The sequence below is a fragment of the Scomber scombrus genome, chromosome 19 (assembly GCF_963691925.1).
Source record: "Scomber scombrus chromosome 19, fScoSco1.1, whole genome shotgun sequence".
NCBI classification, from domain to species: Eukaryota; Metazoa; Chordata; class Actinopteri; order Scombriformes; family Scombridae; genus Scomber; species Scomber scombrus.
Window position 1 is genome coordinate 13,077,149 of NC_084988.1, and position 25,386 is coordinate 13,102,534.

General features: G+C 38.8%; 2 protein-coding genes across 2 annotated transcripts; one reads left to right on the forward strand and one right to left on the reverse strand.

The window, feature by feature from the left end:
- The first annotated feature begins 7,448 nt into the window (after positions 1-7,448).
- LOC134000754 (gamma-aminobutyric acid receptor subunit rho-1-like) lies at positions 7,449-15,645 on the forward strand. Its single transcript, XM_062440228.1, has 8 exons — positions 7,449-7,490; positions 8,466-8,533; positions 8,628-8,851; positions 9,674-9,756; positions 11,220-11,360; positions 11,833-11,985; positions 12,878-13,074; positions 14,163-15,645. Exons 1-8 carry the CDS (start codon positions 7,472-7,474, stop codon positions 14,463-14,465), a joined length of 1,188 nt encoding a protein of 395 aa, XP_062296212.1. The 5' UTR covers positions 7,449-7,471; the 3' UTR covers positions 14,466-15,645.
- A 7-nt stretch (positions 15,646-15,652) lies between these two features.
- LOC134000755 (peptidase M20 domain-containing protein 2-like) lies at positions 15,653-20,806 on the reverse strand. The gene is made up of 7 exons (XM_062440229.1): positions 20,258-20,806; positions 19,423-19,571; positions 19,190-19,332; positions 18,515-18,669; positions 18,014-18,140; positions 17,748-17,855; positions 15,653-17,590 (listed from the first exon to the last, which is right to left on the reverse strand). The coding sequence occupies exons 1-7, from the start codon at positions 20,657-20,659 to the stop codon at positions 17,451-17,453; spliced, it is 1,224 nt and encodes a 407-aa protein (XP_062296213.1). The 5' UTR covers positions 20,660-20,806; the 3' UTR covers positions 15,653-17,450.
- Positions 20,807-25,386: the final 4,580 nt, after the last annotated feature.

Sequence of the window (25,386 nt, forward strand, 5' to 3'; positions counted from 1 at the left end):
CTAATGAGAATTTGACATACAATGCCCTGCAAGTGTTCAAATCCCCTGCTAAACTACTCATTCACTGGATAATTTAAATTAAAACATGACAAATTTATACATAGTTGAGTGGTATACTATAGTGTGTAATAATAATGGTTCAGAATAAACAATCAATTTCTACAGAGAGGACCCTAAGAGAGTTAGTGAACCCTGAGGAAAAGAAAAAAAATACAATACAACAATAATCATATTTATTTTTAGGGGTGCTTAGATCAAATTTAGGGGTGCTTGAGCACACTTAAAAAGGGTCTAAATCGCCCCTGGGTTCAAGTCAGGGCTCCGGCTGTCCCACTCAAGGACATTCACAGAATTGTCTCTAAGGCACTCCTGTGTTGTCTTGGTTGTGTGTTTATGGTCATTGTCCTGTTGGATTGGTGAACCTCTGGCCCAGTCTGAGGCTTTGAGCACTCTGGAACAGGTTTTCATTGCTCTGTTCAGCTTTCCCTCAACTGTGACCAGTCTCCCAGTCACTGCTGCAGAAAAACACCCTCCAGCATGATGCTGCCACCACTAGTGTTGCTTTCGTCAACGAAAATTATGACTAAATATCGTCGTCAGCGATAAATAGAATTGCATTACTAAAAAGAGACTAAAATACAATTTTCATTGACTAAAACTAGACTAAAATGTCATCAGTTTTCGTCAACTAAAAGTATACTAAAATAGTCACAGATAATTCTGACTAAAATAAGACTAAAATGCTCAGACTTTTAAGCGACTGAAACTTGACTAGACTAAAAAGTATGAACGTGACTAAAACTAATAAAAACTAAAATAACAGCTTGATACAAAGACTAGACTAAGACTACAATTAAAACAGGCCGCCAAAAACAACACTAGCCACCACCATGCTTCATTGTTGTGATGGTATTGGGCAAATGATGAGTGGTGCTTGGTTTCCTCCAGATATGATGCTTAGAATTAAAGTAACAGTTCAATTTTGGTGTCATCAGATCAGATCCTCTTTTTTCCTCATAGTCTGAGAGTCCTTAGGTGCTTATTTGCAAACTCCAAGCCGGCTTACGTGTATCTTTCACTGAGGAGAGGCTTCTGTTTGACCATTCTGCCATAAAGCTTAGATTGGTGGAGGTTTGCAGTGATGTTATCCTGGAAGTTTCTTCCATCACCACACAGGATCTCTGGAGCTCAACCAGAGTAACCACCAGGTTCTTTGTCACCTCTCTTGCCAAGGTCCTTGTCTCCTGACTCCTACCAATGTGTAGAAACAGAGAGAGAAATGGGAGGCATCTATTTGTGTTATAGCATAGGTCTTAATACTTATTAGTGTGATAGCAGTTAGCAATTTTTCTTTTTTAATTAATTTCCTTTTTAATACATTTGCAAAAATTATAAAAATGCAGTTTTCACTATGTCGTTAGGGGGTATTGAATGTAGATTGATGAGGAAAACATTTAATTGAAATGATTTTCGCATAAGCAACATAGCAACATAACAAAATATGAAAAAGGTGAAGGGGTCTGAATACTTTCTGAACTGACTGTGTTTATTTTCAAAAATAGATATATCGGATATTGGATGTTGTTTTATCCATTGTCTTATACGAAATTAAAAATTGATGTCAGCTTAAAAATCCAGACTCAGCACAGATGATGGATGCAGATGGCCAAGGGGTATGATGCATCCTACATAATGCCAAAGAAAAAGCTATTTACCTGCCCTAATAACTATGACTGTGATTATGAAGCCATAAAAATGAGACAGTCAGGAGTTTTACTTCAAAGCGTACAACTGGGCTGCAGCCCTGCAATCGTTCACAACATCATCAAACACTTTTCTGTCCATTTGAATTCAGTTTATAAATGATGTCTCAACTATGGGGCTTAATGTATAATATATGAGGCTGGCTTTATCCACACAGTCAGCAAGACTACTGTAAAAAAAAAAAAAAAAAAACACCTATAAATCTGAAACACAAACAATACCTCACATTACTTACACCAATTTTCAGATTGACGTCCATGGAGCTAACCCAAATTCATGATCTTATAATCCAACTGTCAGTCTGCTATAAAAAGAAAAAAAAGAAAAAGAAAAGGGAGGCACATGGCCTGGCTGACGGTGACGTCGGCGCAGAGTAGATTTTTAATTGGTGTGTTTAGATGGACAGCATGTCTTGACAGACAAATAGTGATACAGCCTCTAGTGTGTCACTAAAATAACCCAACACACCCATTCATTTATTTTATTATGAGTTTGTAAAGAAGGCTGAAATGTGTGTGACGATCAGAGGGGTGTTGTCTGTCGGGCTCTGCAGTTTTTATCTGCTCATTTTCAAAAAGTGAAAAAAAAAAAAAAGGTTTCTGTATTGTCTCAATATTACATATAATATTACCTACTAGTTATTTTGGTTTACAAGCTTTTTGATTAAAAACTATATTGGACTTATATTCACTTGGTTTGCTTACACATCAACCTGTGGTGGCATCCAAAATATTCCCAAATCTGGGATAAATCTCTGAGATAAAAACAAAACAAACACCACAGTAGGCAACATGTTAACTATTCAGCAATCATAAAACTTCATATGTACTGCATCGTTTTATATCAGGGATTCAATTTCTATTTAACCAGACACACAGCAAACATCACGAGCCACCAAGCAGAGATGCAGCATTGTCAGTTTTTGGCAGAGTGATTAAACATCTTTGACATGCCAGACACGGGACTGCCAGCATCAGAGGAATCCTTTCACATCAGAGGCAGACTTCCTCTCAGCCTCTCTGTGTAAAGCGATGACCTTACAAATGAGCACGCTGCATCATTGTGAGAATTGGTGTTTCTGGGCGGTGCAAAGTAGAGTAGAGCACATCAGAGTGCAGGATATCTGAGCACAGCAGAGCACAGAGAGGCAGGCACATCCGCCGCTGGAGGGATCAAATCTGTACCATCTGACGCTCAAGGATTTATGGGTTTAGTCAAAATTGCTTTTCCCACTGTGGAGATTAAGCACCGTAGGATGTTTTCCGCTCAGGCCGGAGAATAGCCCTGTGTAGCTGCTGCTGCTGCTGTTGCTGTTTTTCTCCCCTCTTATCGGCTCTGACGCTGGAGAAGGGAATGTCTCAGGAAGGCAGAGTACTCCAAGCCCAGGAGGGGAGTAGATTCTGACTGACAGGAGAGGTTCGTCCTCTGGGGAATGTGAACAATGCAGGTGGATGCTGTTCTTGTGCTCTTCTGTGTTTGGCTCGCGGGTGCAGCTGGGAAGATGGTCCAGCCAAGGGGTCACAAGCTGGAGACCTACAAACAAAGCAGGTAATGTCAAAGGAGCCATGAGTGTGCAGTGCATCAGTGATAATGCACATTTTCATTGTTTCAACAGGATGACATTCGCTTAAATTACGTTTTTAATGTGAATTCTGCAAACAGACTGATTTGTTAAAAGTCTCTTTCCCTTAAGGATTTCATTATGAGTCTTGTGGATGTTTTATTTTTGTTTTACATGATGTTGTCCAGTGTTTCCTGTGTCACCTATGCTGCTCCCTCCCCCTCTGAAAACACACTTATTCAGACAGCAGATTGGAGAGCAGAGAGAGAGAGAGAGAGATAGAGAGAGAGAGAGAGAGAGAGAGACACGCACAGAGAGACAGAGAGAGAGACCTAAATCCCCACATCTATTTATGCATGTTCTCTTGCCCCACAACTGCTGCAGGCCAGTTAATGACTGTTGTCCTCACCGGCAGCAGTTGTAGTCAATGTCATTTTCAGGTGATTATTTAGGCTAATTGCTACCTTGTTAATGCATCATTGGATTAAACGTTTTAGTCGTGACTGAACTAGATCTGGATAGTGTTAAAGCGTCCTCAGTTCGACTTTTTTATTGATTGAACTGGCTTTGACATTTAGGACTGGAGGTAGAAAGGATTTAAAAGGGTTTGTGCATAATAATATTAGATGTTTTATTTATATGTGCATGTGCAGTCTGACAAATCTGTAGTGGAGGAAATGTGACATTTACACTACAGTCTTTTTTTTAACAAAGTATCTTCATTTCTGTAAAATAAAAGATTAATTTAAATGATTCTGTTCATTTTGTGCACATAATGATCAGTGGGATTGATCTTTTGTGTACAAAATATGGAATCATTTAAACATGTAAAAAGGTATTTAAAATATCTGAATCTTTACATACATACCAAAACCCTTACAGGAAATTAAATTAATTAATCTGCCAATTATTGTTTCAAATAATTGCATTGTCTATAAAATGTCAGAAAATTGTATTTCTCTGACCCTCATAACTTCCTGAAGCCCAGTTTGATTTTAATATTAATTGTTGTATTCTACCAACACTCCAAAACCCAAATATGCATTTACCATCACACAAGGCAAAGAAAAGCAGGGAATCATCCTACTTGTGAGGCTAAATTTTGTTGCCAAAAAATGACTCAGACTATTAATCTCTTATCAGAATACTTGCTGATTAATTATGTTGAATGACTAATCGATTAATCGACTAATGGTTTCAGCTCTAGTACACAGTCCAAAGTTTATTGAACACTCTTAGATTCCTCTGACTGAAAAGCAAGATCAGCTCAGAAAAATACAAAGCTTTTTTCAGAGATCATTTAGCTGCTATAAAATGCTGTTGGGGTTACATACAAATAAACATTTTCACACACAAGTTTCCATTAAGGATTCTAATGTAAACTGAACACATTGCCAATCATTTCACATGTAAATAAGACATTCTTTCTCACAGGAATATCATTAAACAGTTCAACTGTAGCCCGCAGCCGCAAGTGAAAAACTGCCTTTGCATTAATCTGTGGTGAAGATGATAAGATTTTCCTAAGAAGGCAAAGTACAGCACTGTGCGCCTCATAATGCTATCAGTGTTGAATGATTTGCATTCACTTAATATATTCAACAAACCCTGTCAAATTATAATCCCCCTGCCTTTAGATACAGTATCACTTTTCATGCTGTAACTGCTGTTATTTATAGATCAGAGGCGACATTAAACAGCAATCTGCTCGCTATTAGGATCATCTGAGTGAGATAATTGTTTTGATATGACATACAGCTCCTACATGACAAACTGTCAGAATAAATGACAGGGAAACGTTTATGTTTTAACAGAGTAGGGTTAAAGCTGTCTTATTAAATCTAAACGATCCTCTGTGAAATTACAGTCACTTAAAGTGATCATCTCAGCCCTAAGGTGATTAAGATGATCGTCAAGTATAAGAGGAACACAACCGTAATCATCTGTGGACTTCTGCCAAAGACAGAAAGCACAACTGGTTCAAAGCAGCGATGTAATCTCTAGACACCAGCCGTCATCTTGTTATCAAATCTGTGCAACACCTTTTTTTCCTGTCCCTCCAACTAGTTAAAAGTCCTCTCACGCCTGTCCTCTCTTTGCTGACAGACACAGTATCAGAATACAAATCACATGTAAATCTCTGATTCCTCTTCAAGCAGGAGAAACATCTTATATGCTTGTGCAGAAGTCGAACTCTTCTTCTCCCTGCTTCTCATCGCTCCTTTCCTCCTCTCAGAGTGTGAAATTGTAAAAGCGGCTGGATTGGGTTGTGGGAGTTTTTGCTATATTGCTTCGATTTTCTTCTCTTTTTTTTCACTTGCTGCCTTGAGGAGGAGGAAAGAAGAGGGGGGATTTGTGTAGGACAGCAGAGTCCCACATCCAAGAAGAAAACCCTTGTGAGCTTCAAAAGAAAATTTTGAGTTGTCTGTAGAGGATTTATGGGACAAAAAAACACACTTGGATGAGGTTTTTTTCAAAATTTTCCTCCCACTTTTTATTTTTTCTTACTTCCATCTAAAGCACACACTGAAATAAATAACTGCAGTGTCTAAATTTAAAGTGCCTCATTCAGCCCAGCGATGAGTGCAGGCCCACAGCTGCAGACAACAGCAGATACAGTGGCGGCCACGCAGAGCAGAACCCTGTGCATACAGTCAGTCGGTGTGGTGTAGGCATGCAGAGAGGATTGGAGAGGCATTTCTGCCAAGAGGATTAGGACACAGACAAGTAGCACCCATTGCCCATCAGAACAATGCAGCCAGCATCCAGTGAAACCCTCTCCTTTGCTTCTCATCTTATGTCTTGTGTTTTTCTGGGGGGGGGGGGGGGGGGGGGGGTTTCCCTCTCCCCACTCTTTCTTCTTCTGTGGTATTTCTTTAATGCATGTCTATGGTTGTCACAGGGATTTGGCCCTGTCTGTCACAGCATGCCCTACTCTATTAATACATTTTAGGGTTTTTGGTATTCATCTTCTTCTTTTTTTCTTTTTTTTGTCCAATCATTCTTTTTCTGTTTGTGGCCTGAAAACGCTGCCTTAAAGACAAGTATACAGAGGCAGCCCTCTTGAAAAATGACACCAGAGAACATCTGGCTTCCTTCAAATTGGTTGATGCGATGAGGAAATGCACTTGTGCCCTTTGTGTTATTTGTGGATAATATGTGTGTGATGTAACCGGATATAGTACATCTCCAGGAAGTGAGAAGCATCAAAACAAATTACGAAATATAAAGTTGTTGTTTCTATTCTAAGCGCATGTAGAAATATGCTTAAAAATAACACTGATATCATCATTTATGGCAAACTTGAAGCTACAACTCGTGATTATTTTGAATTTGAATAGTCCACTTAAACAATTTTTTCCCTGATTAAGCTATCAACAGTTCAGTCTATTAAATATCAGAAAATGAAAAATTTTGAAATGAAAAAAAATTCTCAGAGCCCAGGTGATATATTAAAATTATTTGTTCTGTCTGTTCAATAGTCCAAAACCCAGAGATATTCAGTTTACAATCATATATGACAAAGAAAAACAAAATCTGCACATGTGAGAAGCTGCAACCAGCGAATGTTTGGCTTTTCTGCCTTAAAAAATATCTTCAACAATTTGTAGTCCAAATATCTGTTGTTAGACTCTTTCAGACTAATTATTTCAGCTCTAGTTAAAATAAATCATATAGTACAAGTGAAAAAGAAATATGTAGAGAAAAGTAAAAATTAATTCATACTTTTTAATCAATTCAATTTTTTCAACACATAAATGTTGCATTTTAGAAGAAAAACAAATAAACAATAAAATTGCAACATTTTTTCTACTTTTTATTGTGTTGCGTTGTTGCCTAATGTAACAGATCCTCGTAATTTATTTAACAATGCTGTCAATGAACAGGTCGCGAAGAGAGACCAGAATGGACGGGGGTGTGGGTCAAAAAATTGGAAGGTACCTGTGATCATTTTTATTTAATTTGCTTGTTAATTTATTTGCTTATTGTGTTGGACTTTTAACAAAATGTACTGCAGACTCACTGAAACCAAATGTGTCTCTTTTTTTGTCCTCCAGCCCGATCTACAAACGAAGTCCAGACATGACAAAAACTCTGATGACAAAATCCGAGCAGCTTCTACGAATAGAAGACCACGATTTCACCATGAGACCAGCATTTGGAGGTGAGACAAAAAACACATTTTTAAGTGTTTAAAAAGGAAGCTGTGACCATGATTGCAAGATGCTGCACGTTAAGTCATCAACTGCAGCTGGATAAGACCTGTGCAGTGATCATTGGTTTGGGCCAAAATTGTCCTATTAGCTAAGCTCTTGGAGCTCTTAATGACTCCATCGATGCAAGCTGTGCTGGAGTTTCCAATTGTCGCAGGCTGAGCTCAGCTCTCTACATCACAAGAGTGTTAATACATGTCTTTTGCATCACTGTATATTAGAGGGATTTGATGTCAGCTTTTAGGACTGCAGGATTACGCCCAGATAAAGGCACCCTGGCTTTTGTTTTTACTAGAAGATTGTCATGGAATATATCTTTATAATCTGTTTAGCTGTCTTTATCTTTTTATTCATCTTATAAGGTAAATAACCTCAAACGTGCTTGCTGTATTTAACACAAAAAACAGCCATGAGGGCTTTGATTTTCATTCTGAAGAGAGAAGCACATGCTGTTTTTTTTATTATCAGACTATAGCTACTTTTGATCAGACAACAATCTACTGCTGACAAACACACCAAGTGACCCTGCAGTATTCTTTTCCCTGCGTCCAATTCTGACGGTCAATTGCGTGTGGAAGTGGAAAAGAGAGCTGGATTTCATCCACCGCTCCATCAACTTTGATCCATTCTTGTGACCTAATTGTATTTGTGTGTGATTGGAGGATGATGCTGCAGAGTAGAAAGGCTGAAATAGGTCAAAAATAGAATCCCAGCCAGCCTGACGCAGTTGTGACACAAACAGTTGCTCTGAATTTTTAGAAACGAGATTTCAGAAACAAAATGTTGAAGCAGGCTCAGTGACTGCTTTGCCCACAGTTATATTTATAATGAAGTAGAAAATCATGTTCAACAAGCATTTATGTATAAAATAATATTTCTGCATTTCTTACTGTATGCATTGCTGACACAATTCCACTTAATTTCAGGTCCTCCAATTCCAGTCGGAGTAGATGTTCAGGTTGAAAGTCTGGACACCATCTCTGAAGTGGATATGGTGAGTATGAAACACTGTGTCTAAGATGAATTTGTTTTTAGGTTCGATACAGATACAAGAAGATACAATGCTGTACTTTGTTTTCTTTCCACAGGATTTTACCATGACACTGTATCTGCGTCACTACTGGAAGGACGAGCGGCTGGCGTTCCCCAGCACCAACAACCAGAGCATGACCTTCGACAGTCGCCTGGTGAAGAAGATTTGGGTTCCTGACATGTTCTTCGTCCACTCCAAGCGCTCGTTCATTCATGACACCACCACTGACAACGTCATGTTGAGGGTTTATCCTGATGGCAACGTCCTCTACAGTCTTAGGTAAACACAGCAGCAGCAGAACTTAAGTCTCTTAGAGCCTATAAACACTGACTCGCACCAGAAGAGCCCACACGTTTTTTTTTTAAAGTCCTGTTTAAAAACTCTTAATAACCACTTTTATAAAACTGAAGATGTTGACCATTTCTCTCTGAGAATTGCCTTCAAAGGAGTACAGTGGTTAAATGAAGGCCTTATGTCACTGTAGCGTAAATACATTTCAATAAAATGCTTTTAACAGTCTACATACGTAAAAAAAATACATATATTTAAAAACAACTATTTAAAAAATAGGGAAACAACAGTAACACTAAAACAAACCACACCCAGAGATCACTTCGTGACACTAAAGGTTGCTATTGATTTGCTTTGATGAATTTTACAACAGGTAAAAGGTCAACCAGTATGGTTGTGATACATTTTGTTGAACATCATTTTGATAATTGTAATCAGTGTAGGAGACAAGAGTGAAAGCGTTGAGTTACTCAGCGGAGAATTATATCTGCAAGTTCATTGCAAGGATGTCTTTTATTTAATCAGGCAAGTAATGTATGAACAAATTCATATTCACAAAGAGACCTTGGCATGAGGCTGATTGATGGGAAATTGGGGGGGAAAAATCAGTAAAAACAAACAAATGGCACAACAAACAATGGAAGCCAGCAGACACACACAGCTTGAGTCTCTTTTCCCTCCATTTTTTTGGCTTTAGACAACTAACACGGCAGCCAGATACAGACATTTGTGAATTAATCTTCACCCTTGCTGTTACTTTAAGAAGTTAAATTACAGTGAGTGTTTTTTTACTGTGATCTTTTACTACAGAGTCACTGTCACTGCTATGTGCAACATGGACCTCAGCCGCTTCCCTCTGGACACCCAAACCTGCTCACTGGAGATTGAGAGCTGTGAGTGGATTTAACAATATGTTTCACACCTTTTCCCTCTGCTAAGTAGCGACCAGAGTGCTATGAAACTTGGCCTTAATGGTGGGTGATATGACGATTATATACCTTGAGAAAAAAATTATTAAAACAAACATAAATTACATCAGTCAGTACCCTATAACTATGGAAGCATATTGCATTCACTTGAAAAAAATAAAAAAGCTCTGTTTTTCTGAGTCATTTTTTTTTCTGAATTAACGCAATACTTATAAATCCTGCAAGAAGCTCCCTAAAAGTAATGTTAACCTACTGTTGCTGCTCCTTAACTATGGGAATGTATTTCTGTCACGCCAGAAAAAAAAAAAAGAGCATCAGAGCCGAACATCTTATCACGTTATGACATGAAACGAATCACTTTATAACGTGAAAGTCATAGTTGGTCTCAGGCAGAGGTGGACTCCCTGTGAATGTACTCCTACATTTTCTCCGTATGTCACGGTGTCAGGAAATGGTCCGCTGCTGATGTGTGGAGAGGGGCACACATCATAGCACCTACCCTCTACCTGATGTGATTATTTTCCTGCAGCTGTTAGAAGTTAGGCTTCATGTTTGGGTTGAGACATGACGAGATCCTGCTATTATTGAGCACAGTGGATGATACTGGGATAAATGTTACACTGAGAAGGATTTAAAAATGCATGGGCTGTATACGGAGGGTCGGACTCATTCATCCAGCTATAGGATGAATGAGTCCGACCGTCTTAAGGTAGGGTCATTCATTCATTGATCTGATTTAAGAGGAGTCACCACAGTCCACAAGCACTAACACACATGTTAAAAAGCGCACAGGTTGTAGTCTGACTCCTTTTAGGGTGCACACAGACAGATCTTTCTCCGTAGCCTTCATGGTAGGATGAAATGGCCACAGCATGTTTTAACCACATATAGAGCCTCACTTCTAACAGCTGAAGGAAAATAATCACTCAGATAGAGGTTATGAGTTAGTGTGTGCCCTTCTCCACACACCAGCAGAGGACCGTTTCATGACGCCATGGTATAAACATAGTCCCCACTAACAGAAGTGAACCTTCTTTTAGTGCAACCCTCATGCCACCTACACAAATTATATCAATTTTTATTTCCATTTTGAGCACCGTATAAGCTTCCTCTAGTGCCTTTCTCAGGCCAAAATGCCAACTTTGCATATTAGATATTTACACATGAAAATTCAGATATCATGTGCCATGAAAGACACCATCCTTGCAGCTCCACTACTGGTGAGCCTCTAAGACAAACAAAATCATAAAGTGTAATACAAATTGCAATCTCTAGGGACTTCTAGGTTTTTTTTAATTTATTATTATTTAGACTTTTTTATTTTTGTCTTTTCTTCACATTTTCATCCAGTATTGTTCACACAAATCTGTCCGGATTAGCTTTGTGACCCATGTGCTGACTTCTGCTTTTTAATATTTCCCCTCCAGATGCGTACACAGATGATGACCTGATGCTGTACTGGAAGAAAGGCAATGAATCCCTGAACACTGACGACAGAATATCTCTGTCTCAGTTCCTCATCCAGAAATTTCACACCACCACCAAGCTGGCTTTCTACAGCAGCACAGGTAATCCTCAAAACAAGTACTTTATATACAGTGCAGTCAACTGAAGTGATTATGCAAATGCATCATGTATGTGAAAAGTCCATCACAATTGAATTACAACTTCAATTACTCTTATTTTACTTTATAAGCCTTTCCCAACTAAAGTATCAAGTCTTCCTTACATGAATTCCGTGTTCCTTGAATGTAACACCAAGAAGAATGTACTAATATTTAATCCTTACTCTGCAACAAAATGAATCATACCAGTGCCAACCACTTGTACCCTGTTGAAAAGCTACTGTGAAAGCCTTGCAGCTGTCTTATAAGCACACACCACTTTCCAGCTCATAAGAGCAACCTGAAGCATTAAAAGGATTTTATGTTCTATCTTTTCCTGCCAGAATAGCCGCGAACCTTTGGTTCAAGTGTTTGTTCTGTGTATCAGCAGCTAGCGTATGACATTGTGTTTAACAGTGATATTTTTCCTTCACAGGCTGGTACAATCGTCTTTACATCCACTTCACCCTGCGGCGCCACATCTTCTTCTTCCTGCTTCAGACCTACTTCCCTGCCACCCTGATGGTCATGTTGTCCTGGGTGTCCTTCTGGATTGACCGCAGGGCAGTCCCTGCCAGAGTCCCTCTAGGTAGGATAGATTCTCCCTCTCATGGCATGGCTTTTGCAAAGAAATTTACCACCACTAAAACATGATTTTAGACTGAGAAATGAAGATTTATTCCTAAAAAAATGGGGGGAAGCAGGGTGACTCCCAGGATAAGATTAATACTACTCTTTGCAAGAAAGTGAAAAAGCATATTTGTCAAAATATTTAACTATTTTATGTTTATGTCTATGCAGGTTTGATGTATCTGGAATGGGGGATGAGTGACAATTTTTTATAAGACTGTAGAGGCAAATCTTCCTGGGATTTCAAAGAATAAAGCAATGATGAGAGAGAATTCTTAGAGATAAGATATGGATAAAGATGAATTCCATAGCAGAAATACTGTATGTGCTTTAGAAAAATCCTCTGTCCTGTCCGTTAAACATATTATAACCCCTCAGATTTTTCCTATGATCTTTTCAGAGAGTCCCAACCCTCATGTTGCAATCTGGTGATATAGTGAGTAAGGAGTGGGCTGTTCAATCAGAAGTTCTGGGCTGAGGCCCTCATGTCAGGAAGTGTTTGTATGTATGTATTGAGGAAGTCATTTAAATATGTCATATTTATTTTTGGCTGGAACACTACAGTAACTTCGTGAAGTTACACCAATTTTCGGCCAACCAGTGATGTAACTCTGTAGTTTCAAATTGAAAGACCTCTAGCATTTCATACACAGTCCAGTCATAAACTAGGTTTTGACTTAATCTTGTTTGAGCTTGCTGTGAAAGAAAAAACAAATACACAAATAATATCTAAATGTATTACTGCACAATTAAGAAATATCATCAACTCTTTCTGTTATTTACCATTTGTTTTTATTGACCCCAGCCTGTTAATCTGCTACATAAAAGGGCTGCTGTGTGCTTCACTCCAGGCATCACCACAGTGCTGACCATGTCCACCATCATCACTGGGGTCAACGCCTCCATGCCGCGAGTGTCCTACATTAAGGCAGTGGACATTTACCTCTGGGTCAGTTTTGTCTTTGTCTTCTTGTCGGTGATAGAGTATGCAGCGGTCAACTACCTCTCCACTGTACAGGAGCGGAAAGAAAGGAAGCTGAGGGAGAGAGTGAGTGTCATTTTATGTGATTTTCTCTGTGGATGTCCGTTGATTGCAGTTAGAAATACTACTATAATAATAATCAAACCAGTGTAATGATCTCTGGCAGCTAATGTGGCCAAATATCATTATTTCATTAAGTGCAACATCGCTAAGGTTGATTTTAGATGATATTTAGTTTTAATCTTGAATTTTTTTAACAAGTAACAACAAGATTAAATCAAGGTTTTGTTCATTCAATAAATAGTAAATGATTTGAATGTGTGGGCAACATGTTCTCTTCTTATCTCCAGTTTTGGCTGTAAGTATGAGCAAGCAAATGCTGCTCTGATGTTTTGCATGAATGATTAATGAAGAAGCGTCGGGGTATGCGACACACATTTGCTCATTGCTGTGTGCTTGTTCCTCTTGAATTTGAACATTACCTCATAGATTTGGAGCAGAGGATAGATGCAAAGATTTAAACAAATTATCAACAAAACAGTCAAATCAAACCCACATTTTTGTATGGCTAATATAATTTAAAAGCTCTCCTGTGGCTGATTTAAACACACAGAAGTCTTCAGTGTCCTCTTGTAGTTAAAATTGTAGTTGTTGCTTCCAAGGTTGCTGCAAACAACAAAAGTTAGATGGAAGAGATACTTTAATAGTTCTCTCTAAATGAACCCAAGACAAGGCTGGCCTCAATTTAAATTCAAACATTTAACAAATATTTATAAACTGGTAGAAGCAGAAATCAATAATTTATGTGCATTTCCAATAAAAAAGATAAATATTTTCTAAATTGGCTCACTTTAAGCTGCTTTCGGGGCAATGGCGAATTATTTCTGGGACTACAGCTTGCGCACTATATTGCTTTTTTTAATCTGCCAAATGCTGTAGCATATGGAGCCAAATTGCCCACGTACCCCGGGGAACATTTCCAGCACAAACATCCTTCCATAAATGCTTAATGCCAAAGTTATGTAAAGGCCCAGAGTTTGCAGAAAAAATAATAAACATTTGACAAACTGATTTATTCTTGTTTTAGTTTGTGTTACGACTTCAAAGAAAGTAAAGTCTCAAAATGACTTTATCTCTTCTTTGTGCTTGCTCAGCTGCCGTGTACATGCGGCATTGGCAACCCGGACGAGATGATGATAGACCCCCAGATCACTGGCTATGGGACTATGGATATCAATACCACAGGGAATTATGGGATGCCGGAGAACGGCGGTCGCCAGGAGCGAATGTTGGCTCAGATGGCGCTCAATGACCCACAGATTGCGAGCCAGGTGAAGCCATCCAGGGGCTACGTGAACATTTGGATAGACACCCACGCCATAGACAAATACTCGCGGGTTGTCTTTCCTGGAGCTTACATCCTCTTTAATATCATCTACTGGTCCATCTACTCATAACCAGAGATGTAGAAGTGCATCATCTGAGAGAGCCATCCATGAGGGAACTCCGGTAAACTTGGCTCATATTTAAAGAGCAGGAAAAAGACATTGCACTTGATGCTTTTCACTGGATGCAGAGACAGAAACTGTGTAAGATGCATGAGGACCACAGCCAGATGGGGACTATTGCCTTCTTGACCCAGCCACTTAAAACTGATGAGTTGCACTGGTTTCAGTCAAATGTACAGTATGTGGTTTTAACTATATTGGTGTTGATGGAAAGACATTTGGATTTTTTTTGTTGCCGTGGCCTGATGTTCTAACTGCACAGAGAGGTGAACACAAACTGTGTTACTGTGCAGCTGAGCTCCGCTACTTTTTCAGTTCTCAATGCAGTGACTTTTTGAAATTAATAAACCTGAATGCTCACAAAAACGGATCTCCGATGTCTCTTCCCCTCTGCATACAGTATGGGCTAGACTTGACAATCAATAAAACACTAAAAGTATTTTTAAAAACCTGACAGTCAGGTTCTTCCTGAAGTCTTGAAGTTTTACTTTTCTTTTGCAGCACGTTAGTATAAGTCAGTATATGTTACATTTTCTTGTGATCTTTGTATCAATGCAATTACTTTGCTGTCGAGCTACTGCATTGCATTTGTGTGATTTGACAAAGCAATTAAAACTTTTAAAATTACAAATGTAAAACTATATGTTTAGTAAATCCCAAACACTGATTATTGTATTGACTTTTTTATGTCCTTATTTCTTCTTTTTTTATATACACAACTGAAGCTCATCTCCTTTGTTGGTGTTGTGAGGCTTTGAGGTTCACTGTGATCTTTTAGTTGCTAGTTTTATCATATTTTTCAGCTTAAAAAAAACGTTATACTTTGTGAAACAAAAGATACATTATATATCTTTTGGTGGTTTATAAGAAAACATATTGACCAAAAAATACAGGTATTAAATTTGAAATATGAAAGGATGTTTTCTGTGAGAAGATGTTAATTAAATGTTTTTTTTTGGGAAAATGTGATAATTATTTGAGCAAAGCTTATGCTGAACAATAAAACCACAATACTGTACATTTTAAATCTCCACATGTAATAGTTTTGTGAGACGCATGGCTTAATCTTGCTTTCTATCAACAGACATCAATTAAAATTGACTGAAATACAAACAGTCAAAGTTGTGACTACAGACTCTGTGTCTATTGAAGCACTTTTATTCAATTCCCAACTCTCATGTCTTGATCCCCAAATTCATTTCCTATTTTGCTGCTCTCTTTTACAGTGTATTTCAACGTTGCTGCGGGATAAGCTTTCACAGTTATTAGACGTTGGATTCCTTCTAGCTTTAGGGTCTCTCTCTCTTTGCCTGGCACAAAGTCTGATTGCTAATGTGCATTCATGCTAAATCATAAAAACTGCACATTCTGTAATAACATTAACTGCTCACATGTGGCGTGAAAGGATGTATATACATTACATAAATTAGCTCTCTATTTATTTTTATGGGTAAAAGTGTGGATTGTCCTGAATACCACTCCCTCTTTTTAATACAAGCAAGGTCCTAAGGGCATGGTGAATATTCAAACTTTGTGCACCATCATCCTATAAAGAACACGAACAAAGGCATCACTGCACCAGAAGCACAAAAAGGATTAAGTATCAAAAGATTTTGAATTGACCTCTATGCTGGTAAAAGCGTGGCCAGAAATCCCAATGTTTCAATGGGCCGAATGACCGCAAATAGCACTGCCTCATCATGTCAAGAGGGGAAAATGGGCAAGAATAGAAATTATATTACATACAAACACTGTTTTGCTGATTATTTGGCATTACAGAAAGAAGGAATTCAATTGTACAAAAATGTCATGGTGGACAAAGTAAGGTTTTAAGTTAACTTCCATTGTGGTTACAACAAACCCAAACCAAAAAATCATCATCAATAAAATCATATTGAAGTCAAAGTCAAACATCTAAAATAAAGATTTTGCAAATAAGGAATCTGCAAACATGTCGGCAGCTCTGAGGCAAAAAAAATCATAACCAGGATGGTTAGCTTACATCCTCCCCATAAGCTGTATTTGTACTTTCTCTGCAGTGATTGCAGTATTGCTTTATCTGGAAAGGTGACAGTTCCTGGCAACACTCCACCTAAAAGAACATTGCATGTCAAACCTTGCCAAGCACAAGTCAACAACACATGTTGGCTGTAGGCCGATGCACATGAGTACCTCAAACCCTACAAAGGATGTTTTTTTAAAGATTTATTTTGGTCTTTTTTGCGTTAATTTGACAGTGGGCGGCATAGAGGCAGACAGGAAACAGGGAGAGAGCAAATGGACTGTAAATGGTAAATGGACTGTACTTATATAGCGCCTTTCTAGTCTTTTCGACCACTCAAAGCGCTTTACACTACAACTCATTCACCCCATTCACACACATTCATACACTGATGGTGGCAGCTACCACGCAGGGTGCCAACCTGCACATCAGGAGGAAGCTAACCATTCACTCACCGTTGGCACAGCAACGGGAGCAATTAGGGGTTAAGTGTCTTGCCCAAGGACACATCGACATGTAGACTGGAGGAGCCGGGAATCGAACCGCCAATCTTCCAATTGGAGGACGACCGCTCTACATCCAGCCGCCCCTAAGCCGCAAGAGGGGAATGACATGCTGCAAAGGTCCCTTGCTAGAATTGAACCAGTATGTGGCATACGTGGTAACCACTCAGCTACCAAAGTGCTCCGAAGGATATCTTTGTTATAAATACTATGTACCACACTGAGTTGTAGTTTGTACGCCTCTATCCTTCAAAGGTAACCACACGAGCAACTTACTGTTTGCCAAAATGTGCTCTCTGATTCAAGCCAAACACAATCCTGACTCAGTTGTCAGCTATAAAATGTCATAGAATTCCTTATTATTTTTTCCTGTTATTATTAATATTAGCGTATTTATGGAGCTCCCAAAGCTGCGTTGCTGCCCTTTAGTCATTTCTCGTGCTTCAGTTTGACCAGCCTGAAGTCCTCTTTCACTTGCATCAGCAGATCAGGGCTGCACAACACATCCACAGCTGTCATAGCCAGGGCTTTGGCTGTCCTCAGGGTGTACAACTGGGCCTTTTCAGCTCCTGGCACAGAAAAGGAAGCAGAGGAGGTGAATGGAAACTAAAAAGGCAAACCAAGTGACCTGGAAAGAGATGACGGCTGAAAAGCGTCTGATCGTGGCGTAATTCAATTACATTACAGCAACAACAGCTGTGTACAAAAAAACACATCCTGCGATACCTGCTGCTTCTGTGTATTCCTCCGTGTGGTTAAACGCATCAGTGCAGATGTAGAAGAAAGGATGGATACCCGGGACTATGAATGATACGTTGCCAAAGTCTGTGGAACCTGCCAGATAATTAGAAATTCACTGTGATCATGATTCTGTGAACTACAAACAAAAGTCAGTCTGTGAAATGAGATCAGAGGTTTGCTGCATACTTTTTTTTCTGCAGAGACCAGAAAGAGAAAGATTCCTGTATTTATGAAAGTTTAATTTTACCTACCACAGAAGTTGGCTGGCTGCTCTGGAAACTGAATCCCTATAGCTTTCCCATTGTTTTCATACAGGTTCGCCAGTGTGGCATTGGGCAGAATATTGTAGTAGGCATTGGTAGGGTAGGTTATCTTCACCTATAAGGAAAGACAAGTATGCGCTCACTTATAAAACGTAGGGCACAAAATTTTACATCAAATCAGAGAAGACATCATACATTAACAATATATGAAGCCATACGTGCTCTGTAATATGAGTTAAATCTGCTTGAAGCGAGTGCAGTTGTAAGAGAAAAGCAGCCTGAAGATGAAGGAGAATTATATAACAGTAACACATCACTCAGAGCATAATTACAGAAATATGTTAGAAAGGGCGATGTTATATAACCGGAGAGTCAACTCCAACATTCATCAACATCCACTGTTTGTTGCTACGTGAGTTCTTTGTCGATATACGTGTCAGGGATCAAAGAAGGGAGCAAATGGAAGACGACACTTTTAGTTCAGCTTACTTGGCAGCCGGTAGCCACAGCGGCTGCCCTGAAGCAAGCCTCCGCTTTAGCCTTCAGGTCACAAAGATCTTTGACTAGCGGCGTGCGCAGATAAAACTGCAACTCGGTGTAGGCGGGGATAATGTTGGGTTTCACCCCTCCGTGTTTGATGATGCCTGTGGTGAAGAAAATGGAGACAATGTGCAAGATGGAGGATAAGGAGAGAAGCATCTGAACAGTTAATACAATTTATATGGGTTTGGAAGCCAAAGTTTTACGTCATTTCACATTTCCATTTGAAGAGATTTACATTTAACTGTGTCTAACATTTCTATAATATATAAGAAAATGCATAGAAGCAAAAGTGACTACAGATGGTGATTTTCGGGCACTGACTCATGACTACTTCAGGAACCATCACAAATCACAGTTGACATAATAATTTCCCCACCAGAGTCAATTAAGTAGCTGATGTGGAGGTTTTGATCACATCACATGACCTTTGTGAGAAGATGGAGTTATCATAGCATTACAGATGTTTTAATTTCCTTTTTTTTCTGAGCACATTAAGGAAATCTCATCCATGTTGGCTTAAAAGTAAACAGACCTTGAGGTGAGATTGTTTTGGCAACTGCTGCTTATTAAAAAATGAACTTAGCTAAAGTAATGCTATTACGGTTTCGGCATGGTCCTCACCATGAAGCCTCCACTCTGGTTTGAGTTGCTGTCTAAGCACTGAGATGTTATTGTAGGCGAGCACTGCAGCATCCAAGGCATTCACTCCTTCCCAGGGATATGCAGATGCGTGAGATGCCTTCCCATGGTACTTCACTGACACCCTGTGAGACGTCAACATAAAGGGTTGTCCAGGTTACGGAGCTTGCTGGGAGAGAAGTTGTGAATACAAGCTCTAAAAAACAAGAACATACTCATCGAGTGCGACACAAGGGAGGAACGAGGCATCCTGCTGAGCTGGATGAGCCATGAAGACGAGGTCGACGTCAGCGAAAGCCCCCGCTTTGATCAGGTCGATCTTTCCTCCTATGGCCTCCTCTGCAGGTGTTCCAAGAACAGTAACCTGGAGTAAAAGTGTTTAAGTAATTTCAGTTAATTCATGTCAGTCATCCTGACACTGATTTTCGTTTGAAGGTGAATTTTCATTCTTGACCTGAGAAACGGCATTTTTTAATCGATTTTAATCAAAGATGGCCATCTTTAAGCAAAGGTTACAAATCTCTTCCTCCCATATCTGACTGCCTTGCATCATGTGCCCAAAGTTCCTTGCGTAGGTCACATGATGATAAATGAAATTATAAATGAGTGTAGTTTAAAGCTCCAGAAAAGGCTGTTGTTTCAACTATATATTTATATATATTTATATTTATATATATATATAAAACTGTACTCACAAAAAACTAGAGATCAGACAAATTCTTAGAGACTTAAAATATATTTAGAAAACAGTCTGTGAACACACTGAACACATTAATTTGTTATGTGTTTTGGAAACTGAATATGTGCCAGTTTTGTCTGACCTGGTCACTTGAGCCATAGGACTTGAAAAATATATTTTTTTTCCTTTTAATCTAATTCCTTATTGTTATTTATTTACTTATATCTATTTGCATTGTTTTTAGAAAATTGTATTTGTCAACACCTGAATCCGTCCCTTGTCGCCAGTCACATGGTTTTGTGCCGACCACTCAAATGTTTAGAAAGTGTATTATTGAAGTACACCTGCAGACACCCACCCATCGCAGTTACCTTCACTCGGACAGGTGGTGCACTCTGGTTTTCTAAAGCAGCTTTCAGCCCTAGACCGGCCGCAGCTCCCACCTCTGCTATCAGGTTGTGCCCACACGCGTGCCCGATACCCGGCAGCGCATCATACTCGCACAGGAACCCCACATTCAGCACCGGGTCACCCTCCCTGCCGCCGACCGGACCCCAGCTGGCCCGAAATGCGGTCGGCAGCTTGTAGGGACTTTCCACCGTCCATGCCTGGTCCTCCTGAGAGAAAAAGCGGACGAGTCTCTCCTGCGCATGTCTCTCGTCACCGGCGAGCTCTGGACGGCTCCAAATGTCCCGACTCAAACTGTGCAGCTCGTCTCGATGTGAGTCCACGGTTAGTTGGAGGGTGTTTTTCATCTGCTGCACTTTCTCCATGTTGATTTAACACACAGCACCCTGTACAGTCGGCTGAACTGCAATCGAAAGCACATCAGTGACCCTGCTCATACATGATTCTGTCAGATAAATAATTGATCTGATTCACTTTACTTGTCACTTTGGTGCAGCACAAAGTTCATCTATCTGCGCATTCTGCAGAATAATTCAACTCTGCACCATGAGAAACAATATAGAGGGGGAGGAGCCATATATACCGGAAGTAGTTCAACATTAGTGCATTTGATTTAAAGGGTTTTATTGCTTAGGCTATTGATTGCATAATGGATTATTTACAGCTTCACGTTCTTAATGTGAATCTGGAAACTGTTTCTCAGAATTCAGTCTCACTTATAATTCAGTGGTTTTGGGATTTGTTTAATTTCCCTGCTGCATGAAGGACTTATTTTGAGGCTGTTACTACAAGGAATTAAGGAGAAATGCACTAAACTTTCCTGAATAATATATCCTATACATGTTTTGCAAGTTTTACCAATTAGAGGTTAACTACAGCTGCAACTCTCAGTTCTTTTACACCAAAGCTTATGATGTTTCTGTCTTTATTAAAAGTAAATTTTAGATTATTTATTCATATCGGAACTGTAGCTGCACTGTGATTTTTATTCTCCTGGGTTATTTTACCTTGTTTTATTAACTCTTAAGTTCTATTGAAATGCATCTTTTTTTATGATATCTTGTGTTTTCTTTCTAATGCTTTTTATGTTTTATGTAAAGCACTTTTGCCTTATTGTTGAAAGGTGCTATATAAAGGTGTTTCACCTTATAATTCTTTTGAACTGCTTGTGAAATATCAAGAAAATCAATAGTTTTGTCATGTTTCCCTCACTGTTCCAAGATATAGTTTAAGATTTTATAAAGACAATGATTTAAAGTTTTGCCATAGCAAACATTTTTAAAATCAAGTCTATACTACACAACTAAACTTGTAAGTCAGCTAAAGTTACATTTTCTTGTAATTTAACTTTTAGTTTACCAGGATCTATTTTGCATGAGTCATGCATATGTACAAGCAAAGTAATTAGTTACAAATTGAATTAATGACACATTTACCTCATTCCTCCTTTAGAAATAAGTAAATCATTAGATAATCATCTGTTTTCTTTCCTCTATTTTAGGATATAGATGGCATGGCATTCATTTCAAAAGATGAAGTTTAATGGAACAGCTGTGCAGACCTTACAGAGGACAAAGACTTTCCAATCATGTCTTCATGTCTGATCAATTGTTCCATTAAAATAATAAGATAATATATTGTTTTCAGATACACCATAGACCAGAATGAGGCTAGTACTCATTTAGTGTTTTAATCAGAACATATGTCTGCCTGTGCTTTATTTCACTCAATGCAGCACTGCTTTCTTACAGTTTAACACAGAAGTATGGCAATTTTGCAACCAGAAATAGGGAGAAAATATTGTACTCTATGTTGTCATGAGGCTTTAGTTGAGTGTCTTTGAAGTAAGACATGGATGGGTTGCCATCTGCTGGCCGAAAACACACCCAGTCCACACACATTTTTCTTTTTAACTGATCAAAAGAGCATTAAACTGCATGGCTTTAATCAAATTTCATTTAAATATTAAATAAGCTATACGATTTCATTCAAGAACTTTGGACAGCAGATTTGGAAAGAGTCAATAGACACACAAAACATTTATTATTAATATAAACAAATTGATGGTGACTATCACAACGCTATGTATATATATGTAATCTTAATATAAACCAGTGCACATTTTTTGCATGTTAGTCATATGCATACATTAAAATCATGTTTCTCCACTGTGATTTACTTTATCAAGGTCAGTACCTTGTGATGCACATTGAATGATTGAGAGTGAATGGAGGCAGTGGCTCAAATCCATTTTCCATCACTCTGTTACCACACTAGAGGGACCCAGACTCCTTTTGCACATCGAGTTGGGATCATTTTTGAAACACGAAGGACCCAGTAATGAAAATGAATCAGTATGCAGGCAGATATTCATATTTTAGCTTGGACAATTTAGGCCTAAAGGAAAGAAACTTTGACAATTATGTAGAAGTGGTATATTTATTCATATTGTGTTTATTGCCCGTGGCAACTCAGATGACGGTACACACAAGCAAACAATGCTTTCCCTTGCTGAAGATGAACTGCAAAAAAAGGTCAATTATCAACAAATGAATGAAGACGAAACTCCACAGCTGTCACCCACCCAGCGTTTGTGTGTGTGTGTGTGTGTGTGTGTGTGTGTGTGTGTGTGTGTGTGTGTGTGTGTGTGTGTGTGTGTGTGTGTGTGTGTGTGTGTGTGTGTGTGTGTGTGTGTGTGTGTGTGTGTGTGTGTGTGTGTGTGTGTGTGTGTGTGTGTGTGTGTGTGTGAGAGCAGGTTTAAACATATGTGTTTCCTGTCTGTATCTGAGTAGGAGGTTAATTGGGGGTGGTTGTCAGTCACAGGAGGAGACATGTTGAACAACGCTCAGCAAGCTGACATTAAGACTGTCTCCTGACATGGCCTGTCTGTCAGCTTACTTTACGCCCCACTGGGTATGGTGACACTCTCCATTGTGTATCAATTAAGTGACATCGAAGGGAGGCAGCCATGTGTCACCCCATTGTTTTACTCAAGGATTTGCATTGTGAGCCATGTGTTTAATTTCACATGATGTTTCAGGCCTCAAATATTGGTCAATGCTTCCACAACTGAAAAACTGGAAGAGTGTAAATGTTATGTGGACTTATATATAATATGATCATCATTTCAAATACAACATCACACAAAGGGATAGAGATGAAATAGAGGCACTGCTGATAAAATCACATTAGTTTCGGAGGGGGAAGACAATCAGCTGTCAGTAGAGACAAATGTAGAAGCAATTGCAGTGCAACAAATGAACCTTTTTTCTGCTCCATGAAGTGCTCAATTCAGTTCAGGCAGTATAGATTTATTTTTGTTGTTGAGCCACTTGTCATCATACCAAGAATGAATTATGATATATGCATGCAGACGTCACAACAGCAGGATGCCCCAGAGGTAGGCAAGCTAGACAGTTACAGTGAATGGATGTGCTCCCGATGACAGCATGTCTCTGAAATGGGAGATGAAACAAATAACGGTCTATATGTGTGTGTGTGTGTGTGTGTGTGTGTGTGTGTGTGTGTGTGTGTGTGTGTGTGTGTGTGTGTGTGTGTGTGTGTGTGTGTGTGTGTGTGTGTGTGTGTGGGTGTGGGTGTGTGTGTGTGTGGGTGTGTGGCCACAGCAAGATTGTTTGTCCATCTATTAAAACTTCAATTCCAGACATATTTCTGCCAATAAGTAAAGAAAAAAAACAAAGGTTGTTCATGATTTTTTTTTTAAATGCACATTGTCAAAATTCTGATTTGTCTTGCTATCTCAAGATTTTGGCATATTATCATACTTTTATCTTATTATCTCATGTTCTTTACTTATTAAGTCAAGATTGTGACTTACAAACTCGTTATTTTGATTTACTTTCTAAATATTTTAGCACAGTATCTCATAGCTTTCTCTTATCAAATTGTAACTTATTAGCTCATAATACTGGCTTTGCAATTCATTTTTGGCTTATTATCTCATAATTTAGATGTATTAACTCATTATTTTGACTTACTATCTCAGAACTTTGACTTATTACCTCATGGTCTTGGCACATAGTGTCATAGTTTTCATTTATTGTCTCATAGGTTTTACTTAGTGAGTAAACATTATGATTTACTAATTACACTCTCATTATTTTGACTTAATATCTCAAGATTTTGGAATAGCCTATCTTAGACTTACCTCAAACTTCAAAATCAAAATATTTGATTTGATTTTGATCAAGACTTTGATTTACTATCTCATAATTTTGACTTAGGAATTCAAAAAAATTGACTCAATATCTCTATCATTTTGTGTGTAGTTAGTTATTTATAAATGTGGCTTATATGTTATTATTTTTGACTGAATATTTCAAAATCCTAGCTTGCTGTCTTATAATTCTGATTTCCTACCTCTTACTATTGTCATTTATGTTTTTGTCATTTTTGTTTAGATTTCTTTTTTTTTTCTGGGCAGTGATTGGCTTCCATATAACCTGAACTCTCCCATTTTGTTTCCAAAAGAGAAGAACAAACCTTGACATGTTGTTGATAAGCCTGATTTTAAACATGAGGTTCCGGCTGACTGAAGGAAACTGACAATGTGTCAGTCGTGCTTTCCTTGTCCTGTCAGCATCACTATTTAACAAAACTCCCCCTTAGAGGAGACCCCAAAAAACCAGACGGAAATTTTCAGTATCTCTCAGAAAGCTGCTTGGTAGTTGGAAAACATCCCCCGAGGGCCTCTGAAATGTGTGTGTGTGTGTGTGTGTGTGTGTGTGTGTGTGTGTGTGTGTGTGTGTGTGTGTGTGTGTGTGTGTGTGTGTGTGTGTGTGTGTGTGTGTGCGCGCGTGTGTGTGTGCGCGTGTGGGTGCAACTTGACAGTCCCGTTTCTGTCATTAATGTCACATCAGTGCACACAGTGTGCCTCTGCATTCTCCATGCTGGAATACATTAACACCTCGGTTTATCAAGTCACCCTGTCTCTTCAGGGGTTGAGTGGGGGTGGGATTCCACTGTATAACATTTGTTCATATTTTTGTGTTGTTTGATGGTTTATGATGGAACATAGTGTCACCTGGTCTTTTTAAAAACGGTAAACCCTGAAAAATAACATTTCTATTAA